At 36.4% G+C, this 25943-nt stretch overlaps 2 protein-coding genes across 2 annotated transcripts in view; one reads left to right on the forward strand and one right to left on the reverse strand.

Annotated features, from left to right (window-relative positions):
* radil (Ras association and DIL domains) overlaps positions 1-10821 on the forward strand; it is a 44481-nt gene extending 33660 nt beyond the window's left edge. Inside the window, 2 exon segments of the mRNA XM_054605093.1 lie at positions 9181-9320; positions 9545-10821. Of these exon segments, the coding sequence (XP_054461068.1) occupies positions 9181-9320; positions 9545-9644 (240 nt within the window). The 3' untranslated portion in view covers positions 9645-10821.
* A 1297-nt stretch (positions 10822-12118) lies between these two features.
* On the reverse strand, positions 12119-25216 carry foxk1 (forkhead box K1). Its single transcript, XM_054605331.1, has 9 exons — positions 24672-25216; positions 20829-21044; positions 17697-17895; positions 17460-17606; positions 16607-16800; positions 16112-16284; positions 15768-16025; positions 14617-14790; positions 12119-14258 (listed from the first exon to the last, which is right to left on the reverse strand). The coding sequence occupies exons 1-9, from the start codon at positions 25115-25117 to the stop codon at positions 14026-14028; spliced, it is 2040 nt and encodes a 679-aa protein (XP_054461306.1). The 5' UTR covers positions 25118-25216; the 3' UTR covers positions 12119-14025.
* Between the last annotated feature and the right edge of the window lie 727 nt (positions 25217-25943).

Genomic DNA, 25943 nt, shown 5'->3' on the forward strand with positions numbered 1-25943 from the left:
AAAAAGTCATGGTATAGTATGTCGAAAAAAGTTAAAAAAAAGTCATAGTATAGCATGTCGAAAAAAGTCATAGTATAGTATGTCGAAAAAAGTCATAGTATAGTATGTCGATACATACTATAGTATTTCAAAAAAAGTTTTCAAAAAAAGTCATAGTATAGCATGTCGAAAAAAGTCATGGTATAGTATGTCGAAAAAAGTCATAGTATAGTATGTCGAAAAAAGTTAAAAAAAAGGTCATAGTATAGCATGTCGAAAAAAGTCATACTATAGTATGACGAAAAAAGTCATACTATAGTATGACGAAAAAAGTCATAGTATAGCATGTCGAAAAAAAGTCATACTATAGTATGACGAAAAAAGTCATGGTATAGTATGTCGAAAAAAGTTAAAAAAAAGTCATAGTATAGCATGTCGAAAAGAGTAAAAAAAAAAGTCATACTATAGTATGACGAAAAAAGTCATGGTATAGTATGTCGAAAAAAGTCATGGTATAGTATGTCGAAAAAAGTCATGGTATAGTATGTCGAAAAAAACTAAAAAAAAAAAAATCATAGTTTAGTATGTCGAAAAAAAGTCATAGTATAGTATGTCGAAAAAAGTCATACTATAGTATTTCAAAAAAAGTTTAAAAAAAGTCATAGTATAGCATGTCGAAAAAAAGTCATACTATAGTATGTCGAAAAAAGTCATAGTATAGTATGTCGAAAAAAGTTTAAAAAAAAGTCATAGTATAGCATGTCGAAAAAAAGTCATAGTATAGTATGTCGAAAAAAGTCATACTATAGTATTTCAAAAAAAGGAAAAAAAAAAAAAGCCATAGTATATATAGTATGTCGAAAAAAAGCCATACTATAGTATGTCGAAAAAAATTAAAAAAAAGTCATAGTATAGCATGTCGAAAAAAAGTCATACTATAGTATGACGAAAAAAGTCATGGTATAGTATGTCGAAAAAAGTCATAGTATAGTTTGTCGAAAAAAGTCATACTATAGTATGACGAAAAAAGTCATGGTATAGTATGTCAAAAAAGTTAAAAAAAAAAAGTCATAGTATAGCATGTCGAAAAAAGTCATAGTATAGCATGTCGAAAAAAGTCATAGTATAGTATGTTGAAAAAAGTACACAAAAAGTCATAGTATAATATGTCGATACATACTATAGTATTTCAAAAAAGTTTAAAAAAAAAGTCATAGTATAGCACGTCGAAAAAGTCATGGTATAGTATGTCGAAAAAAGTCATAGTATAGTATGTCGAAAAAAGTTAAAAAAAAAGTCATAGTATAGCATGTCGAAAAAAAGTCATACTATAGTATGACGAAAAAAGTCATACTATAGTATGACGAAAAAAGTCATAGTATAGCATGTCGAAAAAAAGTCATACTATAGTATGACGAAAAAAGTCATGGTATAGTATGTCGAAAAAAGTTTAAAAAAAGTCATAGTATAGCATGTCGAAAAGAGTAAAAAAAAATCATACTATAGTATGACGAAAAAAGTCATGGTATAGTATGTCAAAAAAGTTTAAAAAAAAGTCATAGTATAGCATGTCGAAAAGAGTAAAAAAAGTCATACTATAGTATGACGAAAAAAGTCATGGTATAGTATGTCGAAAAAGTCATGGTATAGTATGTCGAAAAAACAAACAAAAAAATCATAGTTTAGTATGTCGAAAAAAGTCATAGTATAGTATGTCGAAAAAAAGTCATACTATAGTATGACGAAAAAAGTCATGGTATAGTATGTCAAAAAGAGTAAAAAAAAAGTCATAGTATAGCATGTCGAAAAAAGTAAAAAAAAAGTCATAGTATAGCATGTCGAAAAAAGTCATAGTATAGTATGTCATAAATAGTATGTCACAAAAAGTCATAATATATGTCGAAAAAAGCCATACTATAGTATGTCGAAAAAATTAAAAAAAAGTCATAGTATAGCATGTCGAAAAAAGTCATAGTATAGTATGTCGAAAAAAGTCATACTATAGTATTTCAAAAAAAGTAAAAAAAAAAAAAAAAATAGTATAGTATGTATGTCGAAAAAAAAAAGTCATACTATAGTATGTCGAAAAAAAATAAAAAAAAAGTCATAGTATAGCATGTCGAAAAAAAAAGTCATAGTATAGTATGTCGAAAAAAAAAAAAAAGTCATAGTATAGTATGTCGAAAAAAGTCATAGTATAGTATGTCGAAAAAAGTTTAAAAAAAATGTCATAGTATAGCATGTTGAAAAAAGTAAAAAAAAAGTCATAGTATAGCATGTCGAAAAAAAAAAAAACAGTCATGGTATAGTATGTCGAAAAAAGTCATAGTATAGTATGTCGAAAAAAGTTAAAAAAAAGTCATAGTATGTCGAAAAGAGTAAAAAAAAGTCATAGTATAGTAAAAAGTTAAAAAAAATGTCATAGTATAGTATGTCGAAAAAAAAAAAAAGTCATAGTATAGCATGTCGAAAAAGTTAAAAAAAATGTCATAGTATAGTATGTCGAAAAAAGTTAAAACAAAAGTCATAGTATGTCGAAAAAAGTCATAGTATAGCATGTCGAAAAGAGTAAAAAAAAAGTCATACTATAGTATGACGAAAAAAGTCATGGTATAGTATGTCGAAAAAAAAAAAAAAATCATAGTATAGTATGTCGAAAAAAAAAAAAAAGTCATAGTATAGTATGTCGAAAAAAGTAAAAAAAAAATCATACTATAGTATGTCGAAAAAAAAAAAAAAGTCATACTATAGTATGAAAAAAAAGTCATAGTATAGTATGTCGAAAAAAGTCATAGTATAGTATGTCGAAAAAAAAAGTCATAGTATAGTATGTCGAAAAAAAGTAAAAAAAAGTCATAGTATAGTATGTCGAAAAAAGTAAAAAAAAAGTCATACTATAGTATGACGAAAAAAAAAAAGTCATAGTATAGTATGTCGAAAAATAGTATAGTTTAAAAAAAAAAGTCATAGTATAGTATGTCGAAAAAAGTAAAAAAAAAAGTCATACTATTGTATGACGAAAAAAGTCATGGTATAGTATGACGAAAAAGGTCATGGTATAGTATCTCGAAAAAAGTCGTGGACAAATAAGTAAAGCACACACAATTTTTTCTTCACAAAGGTTTATTCATTTCACCAAATGGTACTAGCAGGGAAACTTACAACCAAATTAATGGAGGTAATGACATAAAGTATACAGTTAATTAAACGTCCAAAATTGCAATAAGTGCTGCCAGGGAAAAATAAGTCCACAATTCCCAGGATGGGGCGAGTCTTGTAGAGTGGAAACATTTGCCAACTGAATCCATATCCTTGAAGGCCTCCAGCTCCAACCAGCCAGGAACACTGAAAGACGGACAATACAGCAAGAAAGTAACACAAACACAAGGACCTGGCAAAGATCCTGTGGCCATCACTTATACAATGTACAAAAAAGTCACAGTATAATATTCCAAATAAAGATTATAGAATAGAATGAAGAAAGTCATAGTATAGTATGTCGAAAAAAGTCATACTATAGTATGACGAAAATAATCATAGTATAGTATGTCGAAAAAAGTCATAGTATAGTATGTCGAAAAAAAAAAAAAAATCATGGTATAGTATGTCGAAAAAAATAGTATAGTATGTCGAAAAAAGTCATAGTATAGTATGTCGAAAAAAGTAAAAAAAAAAGTCATACTATAGTATGACGAAAGAAGTCATGGTATAGTATGTCGAAAAAGTCATGTATAGTAAAAAAAAAAAAAGTCACTTTGAAAAAAGTTAAAAAAACAGTCATAGTATAGCATGTCGAAAAATGTCATAGTATAGTATGACGAAAAAAGTTTAAAGAAAAGTCATAGTATAGCATGTTGAAAAAAAAAAAAGTATAATGTCGAAAAAAAAAGTCATACTATAGTATGACGAAAAAAAAAAAAATCATGGTATAGTATGTCGAAAAAAGTTATATTATAGTATGTCCATAAAGGTCATAGTATAGGATGTCGAAAAAGTTGAAAAAAAAGTCATAGACTTTCAAGTCATATTATAGTATGTCGAAAAAAGTCATAGTATACTGTGTCAAAAAATGTCACAAAAAGTCATAGTATAGTATGTCGAAGAAAGGGATTGTATTGTTTCTCAAAAAAGAAGTCTTCGTATTGTGAATGAAAAAAAAAAAAAAAAACATAGTTACTTATGCACAAAAGAGTCATTCAAAAGTCATGTTATGGTCCGAATCTAAGACGTGGACAAATAAGTAAAGCACACACAATTTTTTCTTCACAAAGGTTTATTCATTTCACCAAATGGTACTAGCAGGGAAACTTACAACCAAATTAATGGAGGTAATGACATAAAGTATACAGTTAATTAAACGTCCAAAATTGCAATAAGTGCTGCCAGGGAAAAATAAGTCCACAATTCCCAGGATGGGGCGAGTCTTGTAGAGTGGAAACATTTGCCAACTGAATCCATATCCTTGAAGGCCTCCAGCTCCAACCAGCCAGGAACACTGAAAGACGGACAATACAGCAAGAAAGTAACACAAACACAAGGACCTGGCAAAGATCCTGTGGCCATCACTTATACAATGTACAAAAAAGTCACAGTATAATATTCCAAATAAAGATTATAGAATAGAATGAAGAAAGTCATTGTATAGTATGTCGAAATAGTCAGAGTAAAGTATGTAAAAAAAAAAAAAAAAAAAGTAATAGAATGGCCTGTCGAAAAAAGTCATGGTATAGTATATCGGGAAAAAATAAAAATAAATCATGGTATAGTATGTCGAAAAAAATAGTTAGACTATGGTATCTCGAAAAATAGTATAAAAAAACCTATAGTTTGGTATGACGAAAGAAGTCATGGTATAGTATGTCGAAAAAAGTCATAGTATAGTATGTCGAAAAAAGTCATAGTATAGTATGTCGAAAAAAGTCATAGTATAGTATGTCGAAAAAAGTTAAAAAAAATGTCATAGTATAGTATGTCGAAAAAAGTCATAGTATAGTATGTCGAAAAAAAGTCATAGTATAGTATGACGAAAAAAGTTTAAAGAAAAGTCATAGTATAGCATGTTGAAAAAAGTTAAAAAAAAGTCATACTATAGTATGACGAAAAAAGTCATGGTATAGTATGTCGAAAAAAGTTATATTATAGTATGTCCATAAAGGTCATAGTATAGGATGTCGAAAAAGTTGAAAAAAAAGTCATAGACTTTCAAGTCATATTATAGTATGTCGAAAAAAGTCATAGTATACTGTGTCAAAAAATGTCACAAAAAGTCATAGTATAGTATGTCGAAGAAAGGGATTGTATTGTTTCTCAAAAAAGAAGTCTTCGTATTGTGAATGAAATAAAAGTCCTTCAAAAAAACATAGTTACTTATGCACAAAAGAGTCATTCAAAAGTCATGTTATGGTCCGAATCTAAGACGTGGACAAATAAGTAAAGCACACACAATTTTTTCTTCACAAAGGTTTATTCATTTCACCAAATGGTACTAGCAGGGAAACTTACAACCAAATTAATGGAGGTAATGACATAAAGTATACAGTTAATTAAACGTCCAAAATTGCAATAAGTGCTGCCAGGGAAAAATAAGTCCACAATTCCCAGGATGGGGCGAGTCTTGTAGAGTGGAAACATTTGCCAACTGAATCCATATCCTTGAAGGCCTCCAGCTCCAACCAGCCAGGAACACTGAAAGACGGACAATACAGCAAGAAAGTAACACAAACACAAGGACCTGGCAAAGATCCTGTGGCCATCACTTATACAATGTACAAAAAAAAGTCACAGTATAATATTCCAAATAAAGATTATAGAATAGAATGAAGAAAGTCATTGTATAGTATGTCAAAATAGTCAGAGTAAAGTATGTAAAAAAAAAAAAAAAAAAAAAAGTAATAGAATGGCCTGTCGAAAAAAAAAAGTCATGGTATAGTATATCGGAAAAAATAAAAATAAATCATGGTATAGTATGTCGAAAAAAAGTTAAAAAAAAAGACTATGGTATCTCGAAAAACTATAAAAAAACATAGTTTGGTATGTCGAAAAAAAGTCATACTATAGTATGACGAAAAAAGTCATAGTATAGTATGTCGAAAAAAAAGTCATAAAAAAGTCATAGTATGTCGAAAAAAAAGTCATAGTATAGCATGTCGAAAAGAGTAAAAAAAGTCATAGTATAGTATGTCGAAAAAAAAAAAGTCATGGTATAGTATGTCGAAAAAAAAAAAGTCATAGTATAGCATGTCGAAAAAAGTTAAAAAAAAAAGTCATAGTATAGTATGTCGAAAAAAAAAAAAAAAAAATCATACTATAGTATGACGAAAAAAGTCAAATATAGTATGTCGAAAAAAAGTCATAGTATAGTATGTCGAAAAAAAAAAAGTCATAGTATAGTATGTCGAAAAAAGAGTAAAAAAAAAATAGTCATAGTATAGCATGTCGAAAAAAAGTCATAGTATAGTATGTCGAAAAAAAAAAAAAATCATACTATAGTATGTCGAAAAAAGTTAAAAAAAAAGTCATAGTATAGCATGTCGAAAAAAGTCATGGTATAGTATGTCGAAAAAAGTCATAGTATAGCATGTCGAAAAAAAAAAAAGTCATACTATAGTATGTCGAAAAAAAAAAAGTCATAGTATAGTATGTCGAAAAAAAAAAAAAAAAAAAAGCATAGTATAGCATGTCGAAAAAAGTTTAAAAAAAAGTCATAGTATAGCATGTCGAAAAAAAAGTCATACTATAGTATGACGAAAAAAAAAAAAAAAAGTTATAGTATAGCATGTCGAAAAAGTTTAAAAAAAGTCATAGTATAGTATGTTGAAAAAAGTCATAGTATAGTATGTTGAAAAAAATTTAAAAAAAAGTCATAGTATAGCATGTCGAAAAAGTCATGGTATAGTATGTCGAAAAAAAGTCATACTATAGTATGTCGAAAAAATTAAAAAAAAGTCATAGTATAGCATATCGAAAAAAGTAAAAAAAAAAAAATAGTATAGTATGTCAAAAAAGTTAAAAAAAAGTCATAGTATAGCATGTCGAAAAAAGTCATAATATAGTATGACGAAAAAAAAAAAGTCATAGTATAGCATGTCGAAAAAAAGTCATAGTATAGCATGTCGAAAAAGTTAAAAAAAAAGTCATAGTATAGTATGTTGAAAAAAGTCATAGTATAGCATGTCGAAAAAGTTGAAAAAAAGTCATAGTATAGTATGACGAAAAAGTCATGGTATAGTATGTCTAAAAAAGTCATGGTATAGTATGTCGAAAAAAAGTCAGACTATAGTATCTCGAAAAAAGTAAAAAAACATGGTATAGTATGTCGAAAAAAAAAAAAAAGTCATAGTATTAAAAAAAAAGGTCATAGTATAGTATGTTGAAAAAAGTCATACTATAGTATGTCGAAATTCGAAAAAAAGTCATAGTTTAAAAAAAAAGTCATAGTATGTCGAAAAAAAGTCATACTATAGTATGTCGAAAAAATTAAAAAAAAAAAAAGTCATAGTATAGCATGTCGAAAAAAGTCATGGTATAGTATGTCGAAAAAAAAGTCATACTATAGTATCTCGAAAAAAAAAAAAAAAAAGTCATAGTATAGCATGTCGAAAAAAGTCATGGTATAGTATGTCGAAAAAAAAAGTCATACTATAGTATGTCGAAAAAATTAAAAAAAAAGTCATAGTATAGCATATGGTACGAAAAAAGTAAAAAAAAAATTAATCATAGTATAGTATGTCAAAAGAAGTTAAAAAAAAATTCATAGTATAGCATGTCGAAAAAAAGTCATAATATAGTATGACGAAAAAGGTCATAGTATAGCAAGTCGAAAAAAGTCATGGTATAGTATGTCGAAAAAAGTTAAAAAAAATGTCATAGTATAGTATGTCGAAAAAAAGGCATAGTATAGCATGTCGAAAAGAGTTTAAAAAAAAGTCATAGTATAGTATGACTGAAAAAAGTCATGGTATAGTATGTCTAAAAAAGTCATGGTATAGTATGTCGAAAAAAAGTTAGACTATGAATCTCGAAAAAGTATAAAAAAGTATGGTATAGTATGTCGAAAAAAGTTTAAAAAAAAAAAAAAAAAAAGTCATAGTATAGCACGTTGAAAAAAGGTCATACTATAGTATGTCGAAAAAATAAAAAAAAGTCATAGTATGTCGAAAAAAAGTCATAGTATAGCATGTCGAAAAAAAAAAAAAAAAAAAGTCATAGTATAGCATGTCGAAAAAAGTCATACTATAGTATGTCGAAAAAAGTCATACTATAGTATCTCGAAAAAAAAAAAAAAAAAAAAAAGTCATAGTATAGCATGTCGAAAAAAGTCATGGTATAGTATGTCGAAAAAAAGTCATACTATAGTATGACGAAAAAAGTCATGGTATAGTATGTCGAAAAAGTCATAGTATAGCATGTCGAAAAAAGTTTAAAAAAAGTCATAGTATAGCATGTCGAAAAAAGTCATACTATAGTATGACGAAAAAAGTCATAGTATAGTATGTCGAAAAAAGTCATGGTATAGTATGTCGAAAAAAGTCATAGTATAGCATGTCGAAAAAAGTTTAAAAAAAAGTCATAGTATAGCATGTCGAAAAAAGTCATACTATAGTATGAAAAAAAGTCATAGTATAGTATGTCGAAAAAAAAGTTTAAAAAAAAGTCATAGTATAGTATGTCGAAAAAAAAGTTAAAAAAAAGTCATAGTATGTCGAAAAAAAGTCATACTATAGTATGTCGAAAAAAGTAAAAAAAAAATGTCATACTATAGTATGACGAAAAAGTTTAAAAAAGTCATAGTCGAAAAGAGTAAAAAAAAAGTCATACTATAGTATGTCGAAAAAAAAAAAAAATCATAGTATAGCATGTCGAAAAAAAAAAATCATAGTATAGTATGACGAAAAAAGTCATAGTATAGTATGTCGAAAAAAGTTTAAAAAAAAAGGTCATAGTATAGCACGTTGAAAAAAGTTAAAAAAAGTCATACTATAGTATGTTGAAAAAAGTACACAAAAAGTCATTTGAAAGTGAGGATGGGGCGTAAACATTCGCCAAAAGGTCATTAAAAAAATGTGTCAAACTGGTGATTGAAACATTTTATTAGCATCATGTAGATGTTTTAACACACCTACGATATATTAAGGACCCAAAAAGTTCTACCGGATGCTCACCTAAATAATGGACACGCTAAAACACTTCTCCCCTCTGCAGCACACTCCTCTCAACGCTCCAGGCATTTACATCCGGACTCTGATCCCTGACGGACCTGCTGCCTCCGACGGCAGACTGAGGATCGGAGATCGCATCCTGGCTGTGAATGGGACCAGTCTGATAGGAGCAGACTACCAGAGGTACAGAGGCTGTTTCAGTGGTGCTATTGGGGGTATTGACTTTGCTGACAGACTGAGCAGTCTTCCCACGTTGACTATACCCATGGCTGTCAGCCTCTTAAGCCAATTGATTGCTTTGATTGATTGATGCCCAGACAGTCATCCTTACTCTGTCTCTGCTGAGCTGCACGTAACTTGACTCTTTCTTCCTCTCTCTCTGCTTCCTCCTGTAATGCTCCTTGCAGCGCGGTGGATCTGATTCGTCTGGGAGGAGGTCGTCTACGTTTCCTGGTGGCCAAGTCCGACCCCGACGTCTCGGAGAAGATCAGTGCCTCCTCCTGCTGATCACCTCTGAGCAACTGCTGCTCCACTAAGACGCACACAACACAAAGGACGGGAGAGGTAGGACGGCGAGACAAAATGTGCGCACGAACACACGCAGCATGAAATCTGAATGTGAAACCTAGCGTCAGCACAGCACAAAGCCAAGCAATCAAACTGGAGATAACGCTCCATGACTCCACTCCACAGCTGCCAGACCTGCTTCCCTCACGCTGACTCCTGCTGGGTTTGTGTGACAGACAGAATCTGTAACCCACCGCGACATCAAAGGAATCTGCTGCGAGGAAAAGTTGCCTAATTATTCAGCAGTCGAGGTCTGATGGGGTTTAAAGCACAGTAGATTGTAGGCTTCTAATTTCTCTTCAGCGCTCGGAGCATGTGCGCACATTGGACTTTTTCCACCTGTATTTTAGGAAACAATGTTTTAGTAAACTTAGTTATTAATTAGCATGGTAAAATAGCTACCCAGCTCTCAGACAAAGGGACTCTGAAACTGTTGGAACAGGTTTTTCACGAACTGAAAATGTACTTTACGATTCCAAAAAGCATTTGCGGACGAACAGGAAGATACCCTCAGTGAACGCCGGATGTTTTACACGGTGCTTTTAGAGTGTTGTATGTTTTATAATTCTGTTTGTTAGCAACTCACAAAGCACTATCACTGTCTGCTCAACAGACTAAACTATTGTGTATGAATGTTGAACTTTTGTACTGGAGAGTGGGTGACAAAGGAAGGAAACTCAAGACCTACGAACCCAGCTCTCCCATTTCACTTTTAACCTCATCACTGGTCTTTATACCTCTACTGGAAAAAGAGATGAGCTCTTTAGGCTTCAGATACACTGAGGACGTGCAGCTGTTGTGGGACATTGTTTATTAATTACTGGATCATCAAGACAACATGCTTCACTGATGCACAATCCCGCTGTCTACAAACCTCTCTTTTATTGTGAATATATGCTCTATGTATCTGTTTATGAGGTGTTAATAGTAGTTTGTAAATATTTAACACTTGGTCACATATTGTTTGGACATTCAAAAAAGAAACTGCATTTTGGGAATTAATCAATAATTTCTGGTCAATATATTGGCCACTAAACACTGAAACCTACTGATGGAAAGAAACAGAACCTGTGTTTTCTGGAATGACAGAAATATAGTTATGGATTGTATGGGTTCTTTTTCTGAATGGTTTTTTTTTATTTATTTAAATACCATGAACACGAATATAACTTTTACTGCTCACACAGGTTGTTGGGGGCAATTTTGGGGGGGTAACTACACCCAAATTACAGAAAACTCTTTGTTTTACTCATTGTGGTGTCTAGCCATGCAGCCTCCAACTACTCCCTGTTCACAGCATTTTCAAATTACATTTAAAACATTCAAAAGCAGTTGACTTTCCAGATAGAGTCCCAGTTGCTGTGGATAATCTATTGACCTCACTGTGTTTTTTAAAAGGACTATTTCTTTGATATAAAGTAGTCCCAATGAAGACTGTTCACTTGTGAGGTCTGTGGATTATCCAGAGCAATCGGGAATTTTTTTTAAGTTACTTTTCTTTGCTGTTAAGACAAAACAACAGGGGTGGTGGCCGAGGCATATCAAAACCAAAACTATTAGCAGACTAAAATGTTTTCATGTAATTTGGCTGCACTGGCTTTTTAAAAGAGGTCCAGCTAGAACAATAACTGGTCACCTTTTTATAAAGTCCAAAGCTTGGGTCACTACAGAAAAAAAAGTAATGATTAGTCAGCTCTACGCTGCCTGGCCTTCTGTTCTGACCTCAGCTCTATGGAGCTCCTCTGGGACGCCCTGGATCACCACATCAGGAGCAGTGACCCTCTGCCAGCCTGTGACCAGTCCCTCTGCAGAGAAGGAAACACTGCACAGCTGCAGAACGAGATGTTCAGAAAAGAGGCTGCTTCACAAGGTACTGAGGGACTGCAGGGCAACTGCTGCTCATGTTTACTAGGGCTGCAACTACGCATATTCTTGATGAACTGATTATTCAGTCGATTATTCGTTATGTCTGTAAAATAATTTGGAAAAATGCCCAGCTTGTTTATTCCGTCCAAAGGTCGAAACCAAAATATTGCATTTACGAGTATTTAGAAAAGTATCAAACCCAAATACTATATTTGAGAAGTTTAAACAAGCCAATATTTTTTATCTGAATGACCAAAACTAATTGACTAATCTTGACAATTGTTATTGGCTTTACTTTGATTCTGTTAGTTTCTTTGCAATAACATTTTATTTTCTTGTGCGTTCTAAGGTTTGTAAGACAATGATCTCATGCATGTCTATTCTATTTGATCATTATTTATACTGTTGTGACAATGATGGTACCTAAGAATAAAGATGGTTGGATACCTGCATTTGTCTGCTTAGAAACCCAAGGTCATCAAATGTGACAAAAACACTGCGACAGAGACACCTGGTCACATAAGAGAAGACGATGTAATCCTTAAGTCAATGAGGAATTTTAATTTGTGCTACACATTTTAACAAATCACAAAAACAGGAACATTTAAAAATACATATACTTCTCTATTTCCAGAATGTTTACGTATTGACGACAGCTGTTTTTACATATAGCAAAATATTTTTTCTTTCCTCCAAAAGCAGAAAAAATACCTTCTAAATAGCTTTGTCATTTAGCAGATAGAGCAGCATACAATCATTACGCATCTTTTTTTGTTTTTATTTTTCTAATGTGCAACAACAATCACTGAAATCTTTCGCAAAATTGGGCCTGATTGCCGGCTAAAAATGAGGCCTGTGCGAGGACATTCAGAAAAAGCTAAAGGCAGAGTGAGAATGAGAGATTAGAGAGGAGGGGGGGAGACAGAAAGTGCTGAAGGATATCCAATGAGGGCAGTGTTTGACAGGAATTGCTAAAAGCTTGATGCCTCTGTAGAGACTGTAAAGATAGAAACTGCTCACTGAGGAGAGGTAGATTGGGAGATAGGTTAATGTATTTAAGGGAAAAATGAAAGCAAAAGAGTGGAGAGCCAGTAGAAAATAGGTCAGAAGTACCATACAGAAAGAAAGAAAACAAGGAGAGAGCTGTTGAAATCTGTGGTCATGTGTTGGTCCCGCCCTTCCCCTGATAAAACTGATTTAAGTCTTCTGATGCAACATAACTGTCACCGCTGTAGTGTTGCCGATCATGTTCCGTTAAAGAAGCGCTGTGTTAACTATCTAAAAAAGGTAAAGCTTTCTAAAGGTTAAAGTTAAAATAAAATAACAAAAAATAGAAATATTTAAGGCTTTAAGGATTATTACAATAATGCTTTTCTGTGCTAACACAAACAAAACTGTACGCACAGGCTGTTCCGTTTCTCCTTTTACCACTACTGAAACGAGAAAAAAAATTAAAAACAATCAGTTTGTCTACATTAGGTTAGCTCCACTTCAATCAACTCCAAATAGTTGCCTCTTTTTTTCTTTTTTGCCCTTGTCTGCTCTCCAATCACCCAGATCATCTTGAATCTGAGGAGCTTCACACTGATAAAACAAACCGCAAAGTCCTTGTTTGTTGTTCCTGGATTTCCTCAGATCTATTCTTCAAAAACAATACCCATTTATTTCTGTTTGTCCTTTACAGAGAGGGCAAGAAGAATAGACACCTCACATTCTGGGCCTTAATATTAATTAACTCTTTTTTTTTTTTTTTTTTTTTGAAGAGAGATTTTCAGTAAAAAAAAAAAAAAATCACCTTATGAAGAGTACAATCATATTCTTAACAGTCTCCAAAGCCCCATCAATGGTCTGGGTATACGCAGCCAAGTCCTCTCTGTCCACTATTGTGTGAAGTTACACAATATATCAAGTCTGATCATCACAGTATCTTCTATAAATGCCGGCCATTTTCAAATCTCTGAACACACATTCCCTGGTTTTAAAATCAGGTAATGACAAATTAGAAGTGCAGGAGTTCTTTGGCCTGAGAGAGACAGTAACTGATGCATCTCACCCATCAACTAGAGGAAAGGTTGTATCTGAGATATTATCCAACATTCACATAGTAAAAGTAGTGCTGAAATGATTGTAATATGCATAATGCTCTCATAAGCTTTATATCCTTACTGTGAGTGATGGATTACGTTATAAAAGACTGTAAAGCTGAAAAAAGTCCTGAAAGATTTACTTGCTTTTTACATTTAGAATGTATTTGAAAGTTTTTTGTTTTTTTTTTAATCTATTTTTGACCAAAATATATGTTCCTTACAATTTAATTCCCTTCTGTCAAGAGAGGCTGCCTGTACATGTTTTTGGCCGTGATGGCTGCAGTCATATCAAATGAGTATAAAAGGCAAAGCAGTCGGGGGACCATAAGGAGGCTGTCCATTGGGTACCTGGTCAGAGGCCCTGGGTTTTACTTCCTAGGGTCGTGGGTTTGTGATGTCATGGCAACGATGACAGGCTGCTGAGCAGGCGTGACTTGATGCGGAGCAGAATCGGTCCCAGCTTCGTCCTCCATCTTCGGCCGCTTGGCCTGAGGCTCCCCTGGCTGCTCAGATAATGTTTCTGCACTGGGCTGTCTGCTCACCAGCACTGGAGGGGAGCTGGAGGCCTGGGCAGCCAAGATCTGGAGAGGACTACTCAGGCCTGGAGGGGAAATAAGGAGAATAAAAAAAGTAAGGTGTCTGGATGCCTTCATCCACATCTTTTATTTGCGTTGATTGGTTTTCAGTGTTACAAATGAAGTCAATGCAAATAATGTTAAATGACACACGATGCCTTTTTATGACATTTTTACAGCATACTATACTTTGATCTTGTGAAATACTACACTATACCTTTTTATTATATCTTTTTTAATGGCATACTATATCATGGCATACTATACTATGACTTTTTATTATATTGTTGTTGACATCCTATAACTTTTTAATACCCATCTTTTGAAGAAAAAACATCAGTCTATATTCATCATCCTGAGTGGTCAATGTGTGAAGAATCTTACCAGATGCATTGGCGAGACTGGTTACTGTGGCAACAGTAGCAGTGGTGTGTTTGCCATTCTGAGTAACAGGACGAACAGGAAGTTGATGTAAACCTAGGGCCAGGTTTCGCCCGTCGCCACCCTGCACTGCACTGTCCACAGTCTGGATCACTCGCTCTCTGGTCAGCTGGGCTTCTGATAGGAACACAAACAAAACATGTAAAAGCACTGGACTTAAAAGTGTGACTGACAAAGACCTTTGTCTACTGCCCCAAGGTCATCAAGTAAAAGTTTAGATGCCTCTTACATTTCATTTCAACAAACTGGCTTTAATTCCCCACCTCACTATCTGCGTCGCCAATTTCATCGATCTCCATGACGTGAGAGCACATGGGTCAGAGTTTCAAGTTTCGTTTTTATAGAGAACACTTTTTCAGGTTGAATCTGGAGTACCCCCTTTTTCAGGTGTCGTTCAGACAAAATAATGATGGCCTAAATCAGGGGTACTCAAACATGTAGGTCCTTGCAGGACATTAAATGGTACAACTCAAACTACACATTCAAGGTAAGTGACTGGTGACATGAACCTGGACACAAAACGTGTGAGACAGAGGCACTGATCCAAATGATAACCAGTAAAGAGTTCCAGAATGAGCACACAGGTGTCCCCCAAACTTTGAGAACGACCCCCATCTTCTTCCAAAGAGATATCCAGCTCGAACCACTAACCAACAGTGACAAATTGTTGTTAATTGGCATGCTCAATCATAGTAGTAACATTTAAACACAAGAAAAATATATCCTTAAGCAATACTATAAGGGACACATGGTCCGGTCCTCTTTGAGAAGCCACAGCTTGGATCTATTATTAATAGTTATATTACAAAGTGACACGTTTATTAAACTGACAGTCATCCGGTCAGTTAGTTTGCTATTGTCCCTCCAGAGTTAAATCATGCATTTCACAGAGACGAAAAACATACAATGATCCTAAAACCTTTAAAAAGTTGACAGCGAATGCTTGTGAAATGTCTTCAGAATACTGCAGAAATTGCAAAAAATATATGGAGTATGACAAGCTCACGACAGCTTTAAATAGTTAAAAGATCAACTTATTGATCGCCGAAAACATACAAATAGAGCACTTCTTAAAGAGATTCCTGTTGCTGTACCTCTGAGCTCAGTGTGGCCCTCTGCTCCTCCAACAGAGGGGGCGCTGTACCCATTAGGAGGGTTGGAAGTTGGAGGGGCGCTGGTAACCACCCGCACCATGGTGATAGTGGACTGACCGGTGTTCTGGAGCATGTGGATGGGCTGGACTTGGCCGCCACCACCTGGAACGAAAGCAAGGGCTTTCCCCTGGCCCGAGGGCAGGACTGTTGGGTGAGCGGGTGCAGCCATGATGACATGCTGAGCACTGACTGGAGATCCTACGCAGGGACACAAACCACCATTAAATCTGTTCTATGGGGTACGTGAAAGCCTTCGTGTGCGTTTCTTTTCTGTGAAAGCTTACCTGGGGCACTCTGAGAATACCTATACTCAGGTACAGATGCCAGTTTGTTAGCCAGCTGTTCGTGGTGGTCGTGGGAGATAGGAGAGCCCTCCCTGCTCAGACATTCAGGAGTCTGAAGCCCGCTAGATGGAGGAGAAAGAAGTCCCTGGTGGGTTGGGGATGCAGGGGCACTCCTGAAAAAGAAGGAATAGGGGGAAGAGAGAGAGAAGCAAAAGAGAAAGACAAAAGAGAATCAATTAATAAACCAAGAGACCTCCTATAACACACAGAGCTCCCTGACTGCCGGTGCCTTCTGCTGAATATAGAAACCTAGAAATGAGACTTACTTTGTTCTATCCAATCAAATGATAGCAGGGAGCAGAAGCAGAGAGAAGGGAGAAAGGGTTAACAGTGAAATCAGAAGCGACTGAGCATGTGTCTGAGTCTGACAGTCGTCTGTCAGTGCGTTTGTGTGTGCAAACCCATGCAGCTAAAGGCCTCTGGTGATCAACGTACCGAGAAGAGAGAGGTCCGAATGGCGTCCTAAAGCAAGCCACCCCTCTTTGCCGTCTTTTCCTGAAGGCCTGCTCCACCAACTTGCTCTCCGAAGCAGAATCCACGCGCCAAAAACTCCCTTTGCCGGGCTCGTCCTGAGAACGGGCCACTTTGAGAAAGTAGCGGTTGAGCGACAGGTTGTGTCTTATTGAGTTCTGCAGGGAGGCAAAATAAATTGGTTTGTTACTGTCGTACAGAAATGTTAATTAGAAAGATTTTCTCGCTTAAGAAGCCGAAAGCTGATTTTATACTCGCAGCTTTTGGCGGTTCTGAATTTCTGTAACTGTGCGTGCGATCTGAGCTTTTGGACGAGACGGTCTGAAAAATTCCCCGATAAAATAATATTGTCTAGGGATTACACAAAGCACATTTTAAATGCTTTAGAAACCTGACATTTTCAGACATTTGAGTAAATATTTAGCCAACCAAATCAAATTGTTTCTTTATAATTATAATGTATTTAATACTTGACTTTCTTTCTTGACACTTATTGTCTGCTTGCTTCTTCACACGCATTTTGGAGAATAATGCAACGAACCGCACATTGAGCATGAACTGCTGCCTGCTCGGAGCCACAAGCGAGTATAAAGAAAGCTTCAATAACAATAATATTTCAGGACTCTTTTATTCTGAAATCACTGAAAGCTGCTGTAGCTACATAACTGTGGGTAAGTCTTTAGCTTTCATCATACACAGTAATCTTCTAAATTTTACCAAGGTAATCATGCCATAATGTGTTGCTGTGAAGTTTGGATTTTCATGGCAGACGATGGATACGCCATTACCTGCTTAGTTCAACACAGAAAGACTCTACCTGCCAGCCTTTGTCTGCAGTGCGATAGTAGGGGTAGTGTTTGGTGATATGGGCGTAGATGCCACTGAGAGTCAGCTGTTTGTCCGGGGCAGAAGAGATGGCCTGGACGATTAGCTGTGCGTAGGAATAAGGTGGCTTGGACTCATCCTAGACAAACGAGGCACAATTATTAATATATAAAATAGTTTTCTCATTGATGTATTCAGTTATCTTATTTTGATGTTGCTGGTTCTTCACCTTGGGGCTGTCACCTCCAGCCGACTCCCCCCGCTGCTCACTCCCCCCTCCTCTCTGCTCAGCAATGCTTCGTCTCTGCTCAGAAACAGCCTTTGCAGCATATTCAGCTGCCAGCTGGAGGTCAGAGGTCACGTTGCGTCCATAGCGATACCCTGACGACCCTGCCCCTCGTGGACTAGCCGGACAGGAGTTGGGAACACTGGAGAAGAGAGGGTTAAGAGTCTGTCAACAGAGTCTCACTGGGGTAGAACTTTAGATGAATATAACAAAGAATTTATGTACGAAAATATGCGAAAACAGAAAAGAGAATAACTGACGAGTCAAAATGAAACCGTTTCATTCCAGCAGAATTGTATAATAAATGTCATCCTAAAGCCCCCAAATAAAATGCAATTCTAAAGCCTAAATCAATCACTAATAAACCGTTACACAAACATACAGAAGAATATGTTTTAATAAAATGAGGCTAATACTGCACTCATGTCAAATAAAGGGGAAAAAAAAACAGTGAGCATGTACGCTAATTATACAAGTATTTTCGGTAAATCTTAAAAGGATGCAATAAATAAATAGTCACAAATAAAATTCCACATAGTCCTTCTGTCTTTCTAATTGTCTTATAATAATTTGACATGTTAATTGTATTTTAATTTGAATAATCAAGTGCTGTTTTCAACTAATACAAAATAAAAATTGGTACCTTATATAATCCTATCAGCATATGATGACAAATTCAGTGCAACAGACAGACACAAACAAGAGCTACATTTGGAAAAATGATTACAGCTCAGATCCGCGGCGTTCTTAACACACAAAGTGATCATAAAACACACAGCAATGAGCAAAAATACTCAAAAGCAGGTCAATCATTAACCAGGTTTTATCTGGTGTTGTGCAGAGACAATACACAAGGAAAATCCAGTAACTTATACAACACGCACCTGCTTCTGTTAGTAAAGTAAACACTGGTTTCTGGGAGAGTCAGTGTGCTTTGATTTGCCTTTGGCAACAGAGAGCCGAAGATAAAGAAATAGTAACACACACACACATACAAACACACGGAGAGAGAGAATATGTTTGTATTTTTTGGCTGGGGAAACTAGGCTGCAGGCTCTGTTTTGCAAGTCGCTTTGTAAGCTCAGCTTTGAAAAATGAATGACGACGACCAGAAACTTCTAATGTTGCTTAAGGACATCTTAAGAATTCAAATTAGGGCTGAACCATTTTGAAAGAAATATATTTTTGCATTTGAAGATATTAAATGGAATGATCAATTTTCATCATTCATTTCATTTAAATTTTGCTCTTAGTTTTAGAGTGTGACCACAATAATTCATTTAAAATTGTATTTTGACAAATATTTCGCCTTCAACAATTTTTTGGCCTCCTGCGCTTTGAAAATTGCATGAATTTGACATGTTAATTAATTGTGCAGCCCTAATTAAAACATGATTATGTCTGTAAATCTACATCCTTTTACTTCATTAAAAGTCATGCGTGCCTCCATCCATTCCTCTGACGCTGTTAAAACAACCATTTCATCCCCCTCTGTATGTGAACATGGGCCAGCAGTACAAGTGTGAGCGCTGGCCTAGCAGAAGAATGTTATTGTATACAGTTCATTTCATTTGCCAAACAGGAAGAGTGACTTTTACCACCATGTGAAGAGACGCTATTGGTGTTTACGTGGAGGCATGTGCTTTTACACAATACTCGTCTTCTGCTGTTCGTACTGTATTTGGATACTGTCATGGAAGGTGGCACGACAATCTGCCCGAAAAAGGCCACAGTGAAAGTGGTGGAGAGATGTCTGAGCAAGCGTCTTCACTCTGTGTGAGTGTGTTGTGTGTTTGTCCACGTGCAAGAGAACAGGAGCTGAGGGCTGAGTGGGGGCTCTGAAAAGGAAACCGCGAATGGATGGAAAAATGGCCTACAGGCAAAACAATCTGCCCGATAGCCAATCACACGCCTCGAAGCTGCAGCCATTCCATATAAGGCAGGCACTCACAAGCTGACATTGGTGGGGACGTGTGATGCAGAAACCATTAGAGGCCACCAGAGGGCACAATCGGCCCCAGCATGCTCACCAGCAGCACATGCTGTATACATTTATAGAGCAGTGATTTTCAAACATGTGCTATCACGGCTTATTGGAGGGCAGGTTTCCATCACGACAGAAACACTGCAGCAGCTGGTGAATACAGCTTCAACCAGACAGGAGATTATCAGTGAAAATAAGCTGATATCTTATGTGGTTAGTAAAAACATTGTAGGCCTTTGGGTCACAATTTGACATGGACAAACAACCAAAGGAAACAAAGCCTCACGTGTTTTTCAATTGCTTACACATGAATAGACATGTACGGACCCAAGACAAGGTAAGAAAGTAAACCGTGTGTACTGTGATAGACCTAAAAGAGTTTAATCTTTCATGCCACATGCAAATCCACAGTTAAGTTATAAAAGCTGTTTTTTAAATATATTTTCAGTCAAAGTGTCAAATTGGAATATAGTGAGGTTTTTCCAAGCAGCATGAATTCATATTATGGCTGAAACAAATGATTATTTTCAACACTTATTCTGCTTAGTTATTTTGTGAATTAATCACTTGCCGATTTTGATGTCATCACTTCCAGGGTGATGTCATCAGATTGTTTGTTTTGTCAGACCAACTGTCTGTTTGCTATCATATAACGAAAAGAAAATCAGCAACAGTAAGAAGCTGGAACCAGGGAGTGTTTGGTGTTTTTATTATAAAATTGCAATTTATCATTTATCAAAATAGTTGCCAATTACTTTTCTGTCACAAGACTAATGAAATTATTGATTTATTAGAAAAACTTATATTATTTATTTAAACTGACAACTGGAGATCCTCAATGAAAACACACATTAGAGCTCAGCAAGCTTTTCACTGAGCTGAAACAGTCACAACAATGAACTGAAAAGTTGTTTACAAGAAACGGCTTCCAAATACTTTACAAGGAAAAAAATAAATAAAAAAGCACTGACCATTCCTGCCAAGTCTATATTTATAAAGTGTGTACGTTAGATAACACGCTGTGTTTGCATGTATCAATGTAAACCTGTTGGGGTTCATGTGATTGTGTGTGTCCGTGGGTCTCTCCTTACCTGAGGGTGCCTGTTGGTGAGGGCAGCGGCGAGCCAAATGCCCTGATGTGCTCTTCATGCTGCTGCATTGTGGGAATGCTGATTTTGAGGGGGGAAATGTGGGGCAGAAGCGGTCGAGGGGGTAAAGAGGGCTGCTCCCTCTCTCTGTGATCCTCCGGCTGCAGCAGTGACATAAACTGGATCTTGATTACTGTACTGGGAAAACGAAACACACACCTGGAGAGCAGGACGGCAGGAGGGAGAGATGGTGGAAGCCACAGGACAGAAGGAAAGACAGACAGAGACAAAGTTGGATTAGTTCATTCTCTCCTATGCAATAGCTAAACATTTCACTTTTTGATTGTAATCTGAAGTGACTGTTGTGAAACTTTGAACCATATCACATGACTTTCCTCGGCAGATGGAGTTGACAAAATTCGTAAGTGTTAAAATTTCATTAAATTTCATTTTACAGATTTATTGTCTTATGGCTCAAACTTCTTGTCTTAATGTGCTAAAAAAAAAATAAAAGGTAAATTTAAACATTTACAGTGCAATGACAATTATTGTTTCCAATGTCAAGTATGAACCCAACAATGAAAATGTTATTATATGTTTGAATTATACATATATTATTTGTTTGTCTTTTATTTAGAAATATTAAATCATATCATTAGGGAATGAAACTCTCCTCTTAACTATATGGGTTTGTTTTTAATAAAAAACAATGTCTTTAGCTAACACCTTTTATGGACAAAGAACTAGTCTGTTGTAAACCTAACACAACATCCTTTAACTTGAATTTCCTCTTCTTTAAGCAGGTCTCGACAACTGCCTCAATAAAAGAAAGGATCAGTCAGGCCCGAGCTTATTCAAGCCTAAACCAAAAGAAAAACTAAAAATAATTATATGTCTGTGGGAATGAGTAAATGTTTAACAATGGAACCGTAATACCCAATGTAACTAGTTTTAATGTTTCCCAGCAGGTTCAGACAGCAAAGTTGCATCTTCACTGAAGTTCAGTCTACTTCTAGGGTTGCTGAGTTCAGGCTAAGACTTCCCTACAGAGACCAACATTCAATAAAAAAAACAACCACACAAGACCACAAAGATTTTGTAAGCTGTTTCAGACGGTTAAACCAGTCTATGTGTTCAATCGTTTCTCTCTAATTTGTCTTCTGAAAGATTGCAGCTGCTTATCCAATACTGGACCCTTGTACAGTTTGCTCACAGCTGTCTCTGCATAGAGCAGACCCCCTCCTCAACAAGTGGCTGTCCATGTGAGAAGAGCTGTAGTGAGAGAGGACAGAGACTTGTGGCAACTCTTAAGGAGCTTCAGGGTCCCCCAGCTGAATGTGCATACACAGTTTTTGCTTAATTCCTTCACCAGTCCTCGCTGTATGTAAGGGTAGGAAAGAGAAAGCCACTGTTCAAAGAACTCACATGACATTTTGAATAATGGTTGTTCTAAAGACCATGTGAGAGACTGGGACATAGTGGAAGAAGGTTCAAGGGTTTAAAAAGGAGGTCTTTATGGAATTCATAGATCAAATCTATGATGGAGATTGTATCCACGCCGATGGCTGAGACAGAGGCTAGAAGCTAACAGAATGAACGGTGCAAAACAATGACAACAGGCCTAACGGGGCTAACAGTGTTAACTTGGTCTGGAGAGCGGGCGTTAGACTGCCGCGACGCCATCGGTCAGTATGGCGTTATCAGCGGTAACCACTGTATGAGCGCAGTGCAGAGCAGGGGCCATAGCTAGCCACACAAACAGAGAGTAAAATGGACTAACATGCACTGGAGCCGGACAGCTACATAAACAAAGCACTGAGAAGCTCGGAATACAACACACACAGAGGGAATGACACTTCATTCTCTGCTCTGGACACCATTACTCCACGATATCTTTACTAAGCAAATAGTCGTTTTGCTTCTATATTCATGTTATGAATGTCAAATAGAGAAATAATGTGAGAACAATAAAGCTCCTTTGCAATCATACTGGCCCCAAAACACCACATGCCCAACATTATAGCCAGCTATGTGAATGCTTCACTACTGAAAAACTACTGCAATGACAAGCTAAGAGCCAGGGTAAAGAAAAATGCAACAAAAGGCAAAAACAGAGACATAAAGAAAAATCTGCTTCAGTCTGCAGGAGTACTATGATTTAGGAAAACATTTAAAGCACAACATGATAATTGCTGCTAACTCAGGGTCCTAGTGACACTTGACAGAGCTTGAGAAGTTCAGTAAAGAAAACTGGGAATAATTGGCAGTCTTTAGATGAATCAAGCAATACAGAATAAACCACACAGTTTTTAAAGCTGTAATTTTAGCCAAAAGGTGCCTCTACTAAAGTCTGAATTGAAGAGGGTGATTACAGACAAGTGTTTTGTGTTGTGCTGTATATTTACTCCTAACAATCTGAACACATATGGTGATCATAAAGTATCTAAGCAGTGTCCTTATTAATCCAAAGTGTTTCAAAGCTGTAAAATAATATAATGTATAACTACTGTCTATGTACCAGGATAACTCAAAAGACTACTTAATTGTCCTCTTCTACATTTAAAGAGGATTCAGACTTAGCCCAGCACAGTTTTCCAGTTAGCTGATACATGTGAACATGGCTGTGTTGGATATGGCCTTGGTTTTTATTTTTTCAGTCTTGTGTTTACTCCATGTGCTCATGCAATGAGGATGTCATTTCAGCCTGCACTTCCTGTCTAATGCTAGACACACCCCCAAACAGTTTTGACAGCCAATCAGAGAGGACAAAGCCCGTGATTGATTAACTGACACACACACACACACACACACACACACACACAAAGTCAAAGCTTTCAGTTTGAGACATTGTAATAAACAAACTAGTGAAGAAAATGTTTTGTAACAACAGTAAGCTAAAAAAAAAACCCCAAAAAAACGTATTCAAACCAGCTCCCTCCTTTAAAAAAAACAACAAAAAAAAACACAAACAAACCCGCATTTCAAGTCTCAACTCAAAACAAACACCACCTCTTACTGGACTCATGAGCCGAGATGTCAGGGATGCGTTTGTTTACATTAAAGTGGACGTGACGGCGACACGTTGACCAACATTATCGCTCACATAATCACTGTTGAGACTTATATACCTAAACCCACGTTAACATCAGACATGTTTAGACCATACAACAACACAACTGTGAGCACCAGCCCGCAGCAGCTTCCGTTATGTAACATGTGTTGACTAGCCTTTTGCTAGTCGGTTAGCCAAATGAAGCTAAGCATGCTAACGGCTAACACCAGCTAGCCTGGGTTGATTCACTGGCACACAAAGTACACAAAGTGGGGTAAAGGGGGTTTCTGGAGGACAGGAATAGTTTAACAGCTCATGTGGACTCAAATGGGGGTATTACGTTGTGTATCCCCCCCTGCCAAACCAAGGTTAAAGTGCACTGTACCCCTCCAGATCAAACCTCACTGGGGGTGTCATGACACACATCGCATCCCTGTCAGAACGTGTTTATTATTATTATTATTTAATTTATTTTTTTAAATTGTTACACATTTGGAAACTAGTCTATCTTTTTTTTATTTTATTTTACTTATGTGTTAGCAAAGCCCAAATATAATTTTAAAATTGTTATTGTTTTTTTTGTTTTTTAAATAAAAAAAAAAGTAATGTTCAGCCTTCCGGTGTCCGTAAAGACAGACTACGTCACGACACCGGTTCGAACGTTGGGAGTTCTCGAATCGAACGTTGGGAGTTCTCGAATCGAACGTTGGGAGTTCAAAACAGCCGCACGCCGTGTTGCCATGGTTAGCATGTGGCGGCTAGCGGCCACATGCTAACCGGAGTGCACTACTCACTCTCTGGGCAGCGACAGCGGCGGCGCGCCTCTCCGCTGGAACACCCCGTCTACGAACACGCCGTTCTTGCCCAAGCACCGGAGGGAGAACCCGTTGTTCTCGTCGTAGGTGATCTGCAGGTGTCGCCTGGAGATGAAGCTGGAGTGGCCCATGTTGATGTCCACGGAGCCGTGAGACGAGTTCCGGCCTATGGTGACCGTCCTCTGGCGCATCACGAACTCAAAGTCCCGGCCCTCGAGCCTGGCCAGGGCCTGCGCCGGAGGACAGGCGAGGCGCACGGGGAACATCCCGGCGTCCGCCCGGGCCTCCATCATCGGAGGACCCAGGAGGGAGAGCGAGGGCTGGTGGTAGGCGTGCGAGGTCACCGCGACGCGGACGGGACTGCATGGCGCCGACTGCAACGCCAGCAGGGCTCGGGCTCCGGTGTCTTCCCGGTAGTCTGCCATCTTCTTTCGGAGGGGTCAACACACGCACACACGCACACACACACTTTACTTCGCGCACACACACACACAAAGTTGCAACGTGAGAGTTTTCGGCCGGGGCACTTGTTCGCTCCGTGGCTGTCGGAACAACATGGAGTCCGAGGCGGTGCAAGAACCGGACTGGAGTCTCCGCCGGGGGATCCGGACTGCTGCTGCGTTCAGGTCCTCCTCGTAAATCTCGATGGTGAAACTGCAGCGGGTTCAATGCTACCAGTTCATCTCACTGAAGTTGAACAGTCTTCATAATGTTTATAATATCGGATCAAACATAACTCATAAACATTTTAACTAACATCTGTCTGCTTAATCCCCAGTTTAATATATATATTTAAAGTAGATTTTGCAAAGCATATTTTAAACACTGAAACACTTTGAATTGCGTTATGAGGCAAAGACACATACGAACAATATTTAAAAACACAGTGGAAATAAAATAGAATAAACCAAGATACAAATAAAATAGTCAAATTTACAGTACCAGTCAAAAGTTTGGACACACCTTCTCATTCAATGGTTTTTCTTTCTTTTTTTTTTACATTGTAGATTAATATTGAAGACATCCAAACTATGAAGGAATACATATGGAATTATGTGGTAAACAAACAAATGCTCAACAAACCAGAATACAGTACCAGTCAAAAGTTTGGACACACCTTCTCATTCAACTACTTTGAAGAATCTAAAAATATAAAACATATTCTGGTTTGTTGAGCATTTGTTTGTTTACCACATAATTCCATATGTGTTCCTTCATAGTTTGGATGTCTTCAATATTAATCTACAATGT

This window comes from Anoplopoma fimbria, chromosome 9 (genome assembly GCF_027596085.1).
Source record: "Anoplopoma fimbria isolate UVic2021 breed Golden Eagle Sablefish chromosome 9, Afim_UVic_2022, whole genome shotgun sequence".
In the NCBI taxonomy this organism is placed as follows: domain Eukaryota; kingdom Metazoa; phylum Chordata; class Actinopteri; order Perciformes; family Anoplopomatidae; genus Anoplopoma; species Anoplopoma fimbria.

Excerpts from the sequence above, each read along its gene's own strand:
- foxk1 (XM_054605331.1), bottom strand. The coding sequence starts at position 25,117 with ATGGCAGACTACCGGGAAGACACCGGAGCCCGAGCCCTGCTGGCGTTG. Across the intron at positions 21,045-24,671 it reads CCGCTGTCGCTGCCCAGAGA|GTGTGTGTTTCGTTTTCCCA; the intron begins GTGAGTAGTGCA and ends CCTGCTCTCCAG. Across the intron at positions 16,285-16,606 it reads TTCGGACCTCTCTCTTCTCG|GAGTGCCCCTGCATCCCCAA; the intron begins GTACGTTGATCA and ends CTTCTTTTTCAG.